Source organism: Misgurnus anguillicaudatus, chromosome 16 (genome assembly GCF_027580225.2).
Source record: "Misgurnus anguillicaudatus chromosome 16, ASM2758022v2, whole genome shotgun sequence".
Classification (NCBI taxonomy): Eukaryota; Metazoa; Chordata; class Actinopteri; order Cypriniformes; family Cobitidae; genus Misgurnus; species Misgurnus anguillicaudatus.
In genome coordinates, this window is record NC_073352.2 from 580,252 (window position 1) to 593,324 (window position 13,073).

Here is a 13,073-nt window from a genome sequence, read left to right on the forward strand (position 1 = left end):
TAATGGATACTCAACTCTGATCCAGTCTCTGCATGATAAGTTGACCATGTTCATTCCCTTGTGTTTGTACTATAACACAAAAAAGAGTCAGGACAAGTTTTTTACCCGGCTAAACTAGGTTTTTAAGAGCCAAAAAAAGAAAAGAAAATGGAGGAGTATTATGAAATGGATGAATACGTGAAGGATGTGTCACTGGCAAAAGAAAACTTTCCAAACCAAATGTTTGCCAAAAAGCATTCATGTGTATGTGCATCAAAGTGCTGCGATAGCATAGTTACTTCGATGTCATACAGTATGCCAATTAATCTGCGTAGTGCAGCATGGAGTCGATCACACATTTTGGGTTCAGTGTACATGCTTGAATGACACGTTTAAATGACTGGCGCCCTATCGCTTTCAAACCCAACTTTAGCAACGGTCCGGTACTTGGCCAATGTTAACATTTGATCATGAACCTATGTTCACATGATTAAGTTAATTATGTGTCTGCATTTTACTATTACAAATTAATTTCTGGATATCATTTCTAAGTAATAGAAAGCTACAGAGAAAATTCTGTAAATAGGATATTTATATGTAGGCTATTTTGTAAACTAACTTGAAGTGCTGTGCATTTAGCCAAATACATGTTTACATACTGCTTTTTTTATTTGGGATTTAAAAAAGGAGAAAATGTGTTGAATGCATATTGTCATTTCTCACAAAAGAAATTACAAAATTTCAACGTAAGGTAAGCAAACCAATTAGGGAGATTGTACATTTATTTTAAATGATATGAACAACGTTGATTCAACATGATTTTAGCATACATGCCTGACAGGCGTGGTGGGTGCGTGCAGCAGGTGACGCAAATTATGGGTCCTTTGAGTGTTAGACCGTCTCATTTCAGTTCTCTTTGCGGACTTCTGAGGCTGCCACCGTGAAAGACAGAGTGCTCGCCTTTTAAGGTTGCATGCTTAGAAGGTTGCAGCCCCTGAGATTGACTCTTGCGGATCTGTGGGGTCGTGTGGCGTTTCTCCGGGAACGCTGATCGCCCCTAAGGCGGCGGCTGTGAAGCTACGGAGTGAAGACCTCCACCTCACGGTGCTGAATCCGTCAGCTGGTTCGTCCAGCGGCTCTCAGCAACCGGATCCGCAACCAGCTGAGGTCCCGATGGAGACGGAGAATGCGCGTTCTGTGCCGCTTTCTACCTCTGTCGGACCTCCCGAGGATTCGGTATCTGCCGTAACATCGGAGGGGGAGCCGTCACTCTATAGTATGCACAGATGCCTGCAACACGGGGTGGGGAGCCATGTACGGCGAGCTTGCAGCCTCAGGAGTGTGGACATCACCTCAGCTGTACTGGCATATAAATTGCCTAGAGTCGTGGGCTGTATATCTTGCGCTCGTCCGCTTCAGCAGCGAGGCAAAGATGTATTAGTTTGCACAGACAACATTGCGACTGTTGCGTATATCAATCGCCAAGGCGGTGTGCACTCTAGTCACCGGTCGCATCTCGCCGTCATCTCCTCCTTTGGAGTCAGAAGCATCTGAGGTCTCTTCGTGCCATTCACATTCCGGGGTCGCTCAACACAGCGGCAGACGCGCTTTCACGAGCAGCGCGCCCAGGCGAATGGCGACTCCACCCTCAGTCGGTCCAGCTGATTTGGAAACGTTTCGGCAGAGCACAGATAGATCTGTTTGCATCTCCAGAAACAACCCACTGTCGCCTATTTTATTCACTGAACGAGGGAACACTCGGCGTGGATGCATTGGCACACAGCTGGCCGAGAGGTCTTCGTAAATACGCATTTCCCCCAGTGAGCCTCATTGCGCAGATTGTGCAAAGTCAGGGAGGACGAGGAGAGTATTCTTTTAGTTGCTCCATATTGAGCCACCAGGAGTTGGTTTCCAGAGCTCACCCTCCTCGCGACAGCCCCGCCCTGGCGGATTCCCCTGAGGAGGGACCTTCTGTCTCAAGCAGGGGGCACATTATGGCACCCACGTCCCGATCTGTGGAACCTCCATGTGTGGTCTCTGGACGGGGCGCGGAGGTTCTAGGTGATTTACCCCAGGCGGTATCTAACACCATCGCTGCAGCGCGAGCACCGTCTACGAGACAGGCATATACGCTGAAATGGAACCTGTTTGTTGAATGGTGTACTTCTCAACGAGAGGACCCCCAGGAATGCTCGATCAGAATTGTGCTTTTATATCTCCAGCACCGCTTGCTTACTATTAAAGTAGATATCGCGGAGATATCCGCATATCACGCACCCATAGACGGTAGATACATGGGTCAGCACGATCTGGACATTAGGTTTTTAAGAGGTGCATGAAGGCTGAATCCTTCGCTCCCTCCCTCTATTCCTCCTTGGGACATGCCCATGGTGCTGAAAGCCCTGCAGGACGCCCCCTTCGAGCCTCTGCGGACAGTGAGTATTAAGTTTCTCACTATGAACACTTTGACACTCCTCGCATTGGCTTCTATTAAGAGGATAGGGGATCTTCATGCATTTTCGGTCAACGATTCATGCCTTCAGTTCGGGCCGGCTGAATGCAGTGTTACACTGAGACCCCGGCCGAGCTACGTGCCTAAAGTTCCCACCACTCCTTTCAGAGATCAGGTGGTGAACTTGCAGTGTTGGGGTAGTTACTCAAAAAATGTAATTAGTTAATAGTTACTAGTTACTTCTTTAAATTGTAATGAGATTACTTTACTAGTTACTGCATTTGAAAAGTAACTTCACTACTTATTACTTTACTTTCCTTTTTTTTAATTTACCACATAGATACATGGACATGGTTTAGGCGGGGTGGCTGATGCATGGATTAAAGTGAAAAAAATTATTCTGACTGAAATTTTTTTCAGGCCAAGGCATATTCCTAACTAACACTCTATGTAGGCGAGACCATTAGCATTTTAAGGGGAGCATTTTTTGCCATTAATTCCATATTAAAGTCTCCTGTGGCATATAGGTAGCTGTAGTTTGCAGGGCATTTCAGATTAAGGCGAAACAGCTAAATAACTCACTATATAAAAAGAAAACATGAATATCACCACCTTTAATTAATCTTCTATTAATTATTTATTAATTGTAAATGTATTAATTTTAGCATTTACTAATACTTTTTTGAAATCAGTTGAAGTTGAAACTGTTAACATTAGTAAATGCACCATGAACTACTGTCAATTACTGTAATAACATAAACAAGAATTAATTAATGCTTATATACTCTATATTTTTCATTGTTTGTTCATGGTATATAATGCATTTACATAAACGAATAATCCAGGGTCAGTTCTGTTCACACAACAGCTTACAGTCACAGCTCTAATACAGTAACGTTATGTATGAATATAAACCCTGAAACGATTATGTCGAGTTAAACTCGTGTACAATAGGCACACGATCTCTGTAACCATAGTGACAGTTGTAAATTAAAATGACTGTACCTTTATAAAAAAAATATTACGTTACAATACAGGCGCTGATGTGCTATTTTATGCGCAATGTTTATGCTGTTTACTTTCTCCTAAGACCTAAATGTTCGTGTTTATATGAGGATACTTGCATATATTTTTGATGCATATTTGTATTTAAGGCCAATAAAGTGGCAAAAATACAACACAAGCTCAATGAGAAGCGAATGCGCAACTTGCATACTCTTACACAGAAACAGCGGGCGCATTTAGCACTGTTGTTTGTGTTTGAATGGCTTAAAATCACTTGTTTTTAAACTGCAGTGCTTAAATATATGGACAAATGTTGTGACCACAGCAAATGCAACTGCAAGAACCGACAGGTGGATGACATCAAAGTCCCGCGAGAGCATTTCGGAAGCAGTCTCCTCTTATGATTCCTCGTCAATCGCTCTCACGGGATTTGGATGCCACCACAAGTTTACCTACGAGTTTAACAAACCCGTTGTATCAGCCACTGGTTAAATCAGCATAGCAGTCAAAAACGGGACGCGGGTGATCAAGTACGGGAGAAATCATTTACCCTCAAAATACAGGACCACTAGTCATACTGTGCAATGACACGCAAGGTACCTGGCTGTTTGGTTTTCTTATCCCACGAACTGAAAGGCATGCCAATCTTCATCATTTCGCCAAGCCAAGTCAATCTCCATTGGTCTTTTACACCTTTATCGATCTCCAAAACATCGAAACATTCCTGCATTATCAGTTTGTCATTATCAGCTTAACGTGAAACAGACAGAAAACCCGGAGTGGATCCGGTGCTGATTACAGAACGCTTACAGTGGAGAGAGGAACGTGATTTGGCTCCACTCCAGGCTTTGATCACACGTCGCCTTTATGAAAAGTGAATTTAATAATTTTGCAGTTGACGGAAATCTGTCTAGCGACGGAAAACTTTAATCCATGCTGATGATGAGTGACTCCTTTAAATGACCGGTAAGCAGGATCTTTCGCCACAAGTGTTGTATTTCCATGCTGGGCTTACAAATGCTCAGACAGGTTGCTCATCGCGTTGTCAGCAGTTGAAAGACACTTGTCGTCTGGGCATAGCGTGCATTTCACATAAATATATTTGTCCTTTCGAGCAATAAGCTGAAAGTAATGTGAATATCGCCCCAGTGGCCGAAACCCTCCGTCTTCATTTCCCGCTCCCCTTTGCACCAGCAGCTACGTCAAATCAATCTCTATGGCAACGGCACACGTACAGGCACACGCATGTACGCACCACTTAAACAGACAGAACTTTACACCCAGGCAAACACTGCTTGGGTAACGCAGGAAAGCGCGTTCCTATAGTCTAGTAAAGTAGTGTAGTTACCAATATTATTAGTGTAATGCGTTACTTTACTTCGTTACCCAAAAAAGTAATTTAATTACTGTAATCCGTTACTTTGTAACTCGTTACCCCCAACACTGTGAACTTGCAAGCGCTGCCTTCGGAGGAGGCAGCCCCAGCCATGGCTTTGTTATGTCCTGTACGTGCATTACGTGTGTATGTGGATCGCACTCAAAGCTTTCGCACCTCAGAACAGCTCTTTGTCTGTTACGGTGGTCAGACTCAGCAGAAAGGGAAAGCTGTCACTAAGCAGAGGATGTCTCATTGGATTGTAGACACAATCGCCCTGGCTTATGAGAAACAGGGCATTACTTGCCCTTTTGGTTTGAGAGCCCATTCAACCAGAAGCGTGGCTTCATCTTGGGCTTTGGATCGTGGTTCCTCGCTTTCAGATATTTGTAGAGCTGCTGGCTGGGCGACACCTAATACATTCACTAGATTTTGGAGTGTTCGTATTGAGCCGGTATCTTTTCGAGTTCTCTCTTCAGATCAGTGAGAACATCTAGGAACGGTTCCTGTGTCGGCTTGGAGCCTTTCTTTTCGGTGCTGCACAACCGCATTATTATGGAAGGCCGTTAAGGCAAAAACATAACTGTTTTTTGTCTCCTCCACCGCTTGGTGGCCGATGTTGCGGAGCATCGGCTGCCAGCCTCTCACTAGATGTATCCTTAAGAACCTGGGTGAGGCCAGCACCCACATTGCGCCCCCTAGTGGTTCCTTTGTGAGTATTCCATGGAAAGTTTCTAGTTTACCACGTTTCCCTTAGCGGAACTTGCTCCGCGCCTCTCTAGTGTTACTAAGAGAGTTTATATGATAGACCTCGAGTCTTTTAACCATCACCTTAGTGGTAGACCCCTAGAGGGTTCTCTTTCCGCAGCGATCTTAGTTCCGCCTGACGAGTTTGCTTCCCAGTTCGCCTAGTTCAGTGTTTCTCAAACTTTTTCAGCCCAAGGACCACTTTATCTTCCAATTTTTTTCTGAGGACCACCTAACAGAATCTCACTCTAACACTCCCCCAAAAAACAACAAAATAGGAAGGATAAGCTAAGTTTAAGTTTAATATGCAACTGTTTCAAGTCAAAAACTACTTTTTTTTAAAACAAATGCAATGCTATGTTCAGAAATTATTATATGAATTTTATTGCATTTGAAAAAGTAAATGTGAAATGAGTTGCAGCTTAATATGAAAAACAAACTGCACATGTGAAAAAAAAAATGCAATTAAACATACTAAAACTGAGGTAGTGGGTATATGAAGTCTATGGTTGTAACTATGGTAATAATAAAATACTGGAAAAAAATGTTCCCCTTAATGTCCAAAATCACTGAAGTTACAGGGAAGTTACAAAAACTAGTACATTACAAAACTAATAGATCTGTGGATCTGTGCATTTTAGCTGCTTTCAGTTGATGCTTGATCTTTTATTTTGACTCCTCTTTGGTTTAGCCAACCGATCCATTTTTATGTTATTAAAACAGAAAGGCAAGAACTGATATCACAGTTTTGCAAGTGCATTAAAAATCGACTTAAATAAGTGACAATTGTATAAACCAGGGGTTCTCAAAGTTTACATTCAAAGGTCATAGGTGTGATTGGCGAAAAAAGCAGGAAAATATACGGCACACCTACCATGACGTGGCGACACACACACACACACACACACACACACACACACGCACACACACACACAAAATGAAATACAGTTGAAATATAATTTGGGCTCAAAGTTGATCGATCTGAGTGGCCAATCGTCAATCTGCGTGGGCAAGTGCCACCCTGACCATTATGTAGCCTTGCCACTGCTTCAGACTGAACAAAATCATTTTGTGCATTTAAAGGTAAATACAACAATGTGGTGCATTTTGAGAGTAAAAATAAGTGACTATCTATGAGGATTTTTATGTTCTTGTAAACAAATTTATGCCCTTTTAGTTATTAAAATCTTTGATTGCCTATTGTAAAAATAAAAAGGCACACAAGCCACATAAACATATGATAAATGATATACGCCATTGGTAAAAACATGTTTAATGTTTATAGAATAATTAGTGGGGGCATTTAATACAGATTAATTATTGATTACAACATTTGTTACTTTATTCAAATGTTGTGACTTTCTGGAAAGGCAGTCAAGTGCATTTGTCTTTTGCATAGTTCTTTTGGCAAAGCATCTAACAGTCAAAGCTATGCGTTTCACACACCAGATCCATGAATGTTTGTGCTTATCATTATATTATTCTGTAATCGCAAGCGTTACTGCCAGATTCACAAATCATTAAGAGGAGCAAACGTATGCGTGTGTTCGTCAGGATGACATTGGATCTGATTAGCGTATATGCGCGCGTTAACGTACGTGATTACAGTATAATATAATGCAAGCAAACTTTTTGACAAAAACGCAACTTCATATTGATATTGCGAGACCGCATTTCACCTCGACGAGAAATCTGTTATTTACATTACTGGCATAGCCTGATTTGAAACGGACAGTTTTGTCAAAGCAGCAAACACCTGGCGGGTTCTCTTAATTTCTTCCTACTAAAATACTGTTTGTCTCTGCCTATTCCTTCTATCCATGCCCAGTGCCACTGATTTAAGTCCTTTATCAATTAGGTCGTCTTACCTAGGCTTCATAAACTTACTCTTCATCCTGCTGACTCAACGTAAACTTATGACTTCACCGCGGCCGCGCGGCATCTGTAGCTGAGCTGGACCTCAGCCGCATCTCAAAGACCCCTCCCTATTCTACTTCTGATTGGCTAGTTTGTTAGTTTGGTTGAGAGTGAAAGACGTGTTTCTCTCATACCATTTGTAGGCGAACGCATGATTTTTTTTAATTCGCAGCCAACAACACACACCGGAGATCGGACTGCAGGCTCTGTGAACTCTGCTTTGAATGAAGTTCCATCGTGACAAATAAATAGATTATTGCGGAGTGATATGCGGTTATTTATAACGGTGCCTTGCAAACCCCCCCACACACACGCAAAAAAATGGATTTGCATGATTCACGAAAGCCTCATTTTCAGGTCGGAAAAGCCGGAATTCCGGATTTATCCGGAAGAATCACACCCCTGAAAGGTCCAAATCTGAATTCTCATCATTTACATAGGTCCGGAAAAACTTTATGTAAATCATATGTTTATATAACAAATCAACACAAATAGTTTGGGAAAAACATAAGTGTATTTTGCATTTAAACTAAAAATAATTTTTTAAACAAACACAAGAAATAATGCTTACTATGCTTCTCAATGTCTCAATGAATTACGGTAAAATGACGCTACATCCATAAGCCAGGGGGCGCTCTCGGGCAGAAACTTAATATGCACTGCAAACGAAGAACCAGACACACACAGCTCCAGGAAATGTCTTAAGGATATATTTATATTGCTGTTCTAAACGGGTGAACCTCTCCCTCTTATTGGCCGTGTGCAAATATCAATAAATCAATAGAACATGATGATTAAGTTTTTGTTTGGTGAAAAATGTATAAATAAGCATACACTAAATGTGTTTTACTTTAATAATTAGCAAATTAACAATTAAAAAGTAGCCTAGCCTATATGAGTTTATTATTTTTTCTGACGCGCCCCAAAACCGATGGAGCACAAAACACGTTTTTTATTATCTTAAAAGCACAATGTTTTCTTATTATTGCAAATGTACACAAATAAAAGTATACAATTTACAGTTTTGAATGTTGTTTTTCTTTTATCTGTACGACCATAATTTAAGGTAATTTAAAGGGACACTTCACCCATTTGCATTAAGCTGTGTATAGTTAGAACTCCAGTCATGTTTTTGAATGGTCGTGCATCATTTCCTCAGTTGCCGCTGAGACAGGAGAAATACAGATTTCAGTGTTGCACTTCCTTCTTTCAATGATGTAAAAATCATCATTTTGCATCATTGAAAGCAGGAAGTCCACTATCTTTGTTGAGGGGGTGAGACAACAAACAATTCATTTCTCAGTCAAATAGGCACCAAATTCGAACAAATATAGCACACTTTCAATAAAGATTAATGTTTCTACGGGTGAAATGCTCCTTAAAATATTATTCCCTTATGCCTACAAGTACGTACTGTAGTGGTACCCTGTTGTTACAAATAGGTACGCTGTAAATTCGGTTTAATTACCCGGTACTTTGCGGGTCGTAAAATAAAGTGTTACCAAAATAAGTAAATAATGTTTATTTTGAGCCGCACATCACCAGCTGCTAGTATCTCCTCCTCGCGTACCTTCACAGCCTGGTTGTACTAGTTTTAATGACATGCTGCTCTTGCTCTCAGGTGCTGTTGCTGTGCGTGTTAGGAAATGTAAATGTGCCATACGTCATAGTCATCGATGTCGCTATATCATTTATATCGTGAAATGATATTTTTTATCATGTAAAAAAATTATAGTGGTATTATCATGGACGGTAGGATATGGCACATCCTTACCATACATACACGCTAAACAGGATTTATAACTGCACCCACAACTACATGCCGCCATATACATATTGTGTATAATGTATATTATGTTGAGTATGATTTGTACAGTTTGTCCTATTGTATTCTGCACTGATTTGATTTGAAACATGACAGGTTTGATATTTCCTTCGCCAGAAAGTTTATGCTCTTTCTTCTAAATGCTGAAGTGCTATGCGATTCTTGTCCCCATGACGCACATTTTTAATGGACACATCTGTATTACAGAAAAGTTTTTTTTTTTTTAAAGATTGTTAACAAGATGAAAACACTGCTTGCATGTACATAGTATATTTTATAAGATAGGTACTGAATAAGTTTTTTTTTAATGTTGCAGTCCTAATGCCTTAAAATTACATTCAGTGTTTTATAATTTTTTGATGCGCCTACTGATGGGTATGTACTGCCGTAACACAAATCTCCACCACTCATCTGTCAAAATCGCTATTATTAAAATATTAATGAGTGAAAGTGATCCTAAAACTTTTAAATTGGTAGTCAATGTTACATAAGCTAGTTGGACAGAAAAAAATAATACTGCTCTATGTGTAATTGCATAGCACATAATAAGCTACATAATAATACATTGTACTTCATTATATATTCCAGTATACATACTTCTATCCTCTGTATGTTTCTCCTCATCTTTCCACTTTTCTTAACCTGGACAATTGATGGCTCTTTTTCTTATTTGTAGTTTAATATTGCATTACATCTATCGCTCTGCCTCCCTATGCAGTGTCTCCATTAAAAGCTGTGACTATGTGAACTAACTTAGTTAACAGCTGATATCCACCCAGAAGTAACAAATCTTCTCTGGACAAACACTACTAAGTCCCGACCAGATTAACTGATGACGTGGTGACAATGATATGATTGACACGAGATTCAGATGAAAAATTACAATCTGATCACATATTCCGTTATCCTCGCCATCATGGAGCGCATGGCTCATGGCTGCATAGCAATGGGTGGCGCAACGCCACGCCAAGGAGCGCAACCTCAGCTCCCGAGTACTTTGGAAAGTAAGAAACACCTTGACTCATTAGTTAGACGCGACGCCTGAACGAACCCTTAAACGTTTACATAAAAAAGCAAAGGAATATGAAACAGTGAAAGTGAATCAAAATGTATCTGCGGGCCAGATTATGTTATATTGTTGAAAGGTGATGGAGTTTGAGACCAATGACATAATGGTTTTCAAATGCATAGCTATTTTGTTACACACGTGTTGAACCAAAACTTAAACCAATAACCACAAAGATCTTATGATATGTTATGAAAAACAGTGTTACATTAAGTTGTTGAAGAGCTCCAGCGGTGCCATAGACTGTGAGATCAGCAGATGTGTGTTGGTTACTTAGGATGATTTCTGTCTGATCAGCATATATTCCAGGATTGACAGGCAGCCGAACACTATTGTGATCATCTCCAGTCAAGTGATTTCCTTGTATAGAAGCAGACACCTCCACATCAGTCATAGACATGCTCAACACCTTCACCTGCTGCTCACTCAAGGCCTTAAAGCTCAACACGCAGCTGTAGAAACCTGCAGATCATAGTCAAAAAGAGGACACGTTAATTCAAAACATGATACTGCATTTCAAATTCACACAACACATATACAGTACATATAAAAGGTATAGAAGCTTGGCTAGCATCGCTAACATCAACCAATACAGATACAGACAGGAACCTGGGGTGAAGCTAAGGAGCGACCACATCAAGATACAGTATAGCTGCTTAACAGAATCAGTCATAACAAGGTCACATAACCTAGTATTATCCTGTGTGTCCCAAACATGTCAACTGTGAATGAAGGGTGGATTTCACTTATAAGATTTCAGTGTTAGATTAAAATGTTTAGTGAGACCTGTAGTGGTGTCAAAGGAAGAGTAAAAGTGGTAGACATCATGCGCTGAGAAATCCACAGCACTGCTGGTGAAGCGGGCATGGCAGCTGATGGATGACTCTGGATGAAGAAGTGAGATGCTCTCTAACTGCCAGGAGGAGCAACTTCCTGTCAATGTATCAGATAACAGCATATCAGTTATGAGATGTTGTGGATAAACGCAACCATCATTAAAAATGAATAAACGCTTCAGTCCTAGGAATCAAACGCATGACTCAACAGAAAGGACAGCCAATCTAGGTTTATTGTTGCATTCAATAATTCTTAAAAAGCCAAAGATGTCCTGTGAATATACAGTGGCCTTAAAGCCTCGATAACATAAGAAAATGCACTTTTAAATGTGTTTCTATCAGAGCCACAATGTGGGCAGAAACATCCTGTTATATTATACAAATCAAGTGATGGGAATAACGGCGTTATTTTTTCAGTACTAAGCTTGAGATGTGGATCGTGCTCGCGCTTGAGGTGCGCGCAAACAAAACTTATCAAACAACATGTGAGTAAAGTGAGATCTGTCTCTTTTTTAAAGTGAGATCAGTCTTTTTGTGCTTAAATATTTAAATCTGCCAATCGGGCCAGTGAATGTTGTACCTCTGCTAACACACATTAATGTTAACACGTTTGTAATAATTATCTTACCAATGATGCACAGAGCAATCCCTAAAATTCCAGCAGTACGTAAAAGCGCCTTTTAGAGCATTGTCTGGTGCGCATTTTTTCTTTTAATCGCGCATGCACACCAGTTATGTGCACCCCTGACTATTTCCCCCACTATAATGCCATTACTGACATTAAAATGCTGCGTGTTATTATAATTAATCTCACTGAAGTGAGTAGGCTCTCATTCAGACAGGCAATGTTTTTCTCTTGTGTGTGTGTGTGTGTGTGTGTGTTGAGGGGTGGGAGACACATAACTGATGATGATTGGTCTGTGTGTGTTAGAGGGGGTGGGACAACCACATAACCTATGATGATTGGCTGAATTTCCATCGTTAGCCAACCAGAGGCAGGCAGAGTTCATACACAAATACATGCACAGTGCAAGAAAGTGCAGTGTTGCCCACTTGGTGACTTTGTCGCTAGATTTAGCTATTTTTTTAACCCCCTTTAGCGGCTTAAAATAATGCGACTAGGAAAAACCTAGCAATCTTTTCTGGCAGGTTTGGATACGCAAAAGCATGTATCGTTCTCTCCTCTCAACGAGCAGCGAGTGCTGCTGCTAGCCACTCACAGGCAGCCCAGTGTAGCGGCCGATCCTGTTCCCCTCAGAATGTCTGTTCCCCTCCAGTTGATAAAGTGTTTCTGCTGACAGCGCACATGTGCAGGCATCACAGATTAGCTGGTTGTTTTAAATTTTTTTTGTATGGTACAGCATATGTACAGAGTTTGTACAAACTAATACAGCTCACAACTATTAAAACTATAAAATAAATATTAGGAAAACACAGCTGAGTGTACAGAAACGAGAAGGGGAACAGATATTCCGAGGGGAACAGGATGGGCTGCTACACCGGTCCTCGCGTGCAGTCCGCCCGAGTCGCACACACCTGCAATGACACAGTGATGGCAAGTACAACAAGCTCAAAGGCAGCGGTCACAAACACATAGTATAAGCACAAAAAACAACAAGTTATTTGAAATACTTGAACTTTTTAAAGTAATGCAATAGTTACTTTCCCTGGTAATTAGTTACTTTTATAATGTGACATAGTTACTATTTTTGGGAAAGTAACTAGTAACTGAGTTAGTAACTATAACTAATTAATTTTTTAAACTAACATTGCCAACACTGTACAAATCCACCTATTCTTCTTTGTGTAATCATCCTTTAAACAGCAACAGTCACAAAAAAGGCTGTTGGGGAACCCCATCAATGTGACAT

The 13,073-nt window shown here is 40.7% G+C and overlaps 1 protein-coding gene across 3 annotated transcripts in view; it reads right to left on the reverse strand.

Annotated features, from left to right (window-relative positions):
- The window catches only part of nup210 (nucleoporin 210), a 302,105-nt gene that overhangs the window by 31,414 nt on the left and 257,618 nt on the right, over nucleotides 1–13,073 (reverse strand). For all 3 annotated transcript variants that reach the window (XM_073853990.1, XM_073853989.1, XM_073853991.1), the window contains 2 exons: nucleotides 11,153–11,299; nucleotides 10,575–10,828 (listed from right to left, as the gene is read on the reverse strand). In XM_073853990.1, coding sequence (XP_073710091.1) covers nucleotides 10,575–10,828; nucleotides 11,153–11,299 — 401 coding nt within the window. The remainder of the gene's footprint in view (nucleotides 1–10,574; nucleotides 10,829–11,152; nucleotides 11,300–13,073) is intronic.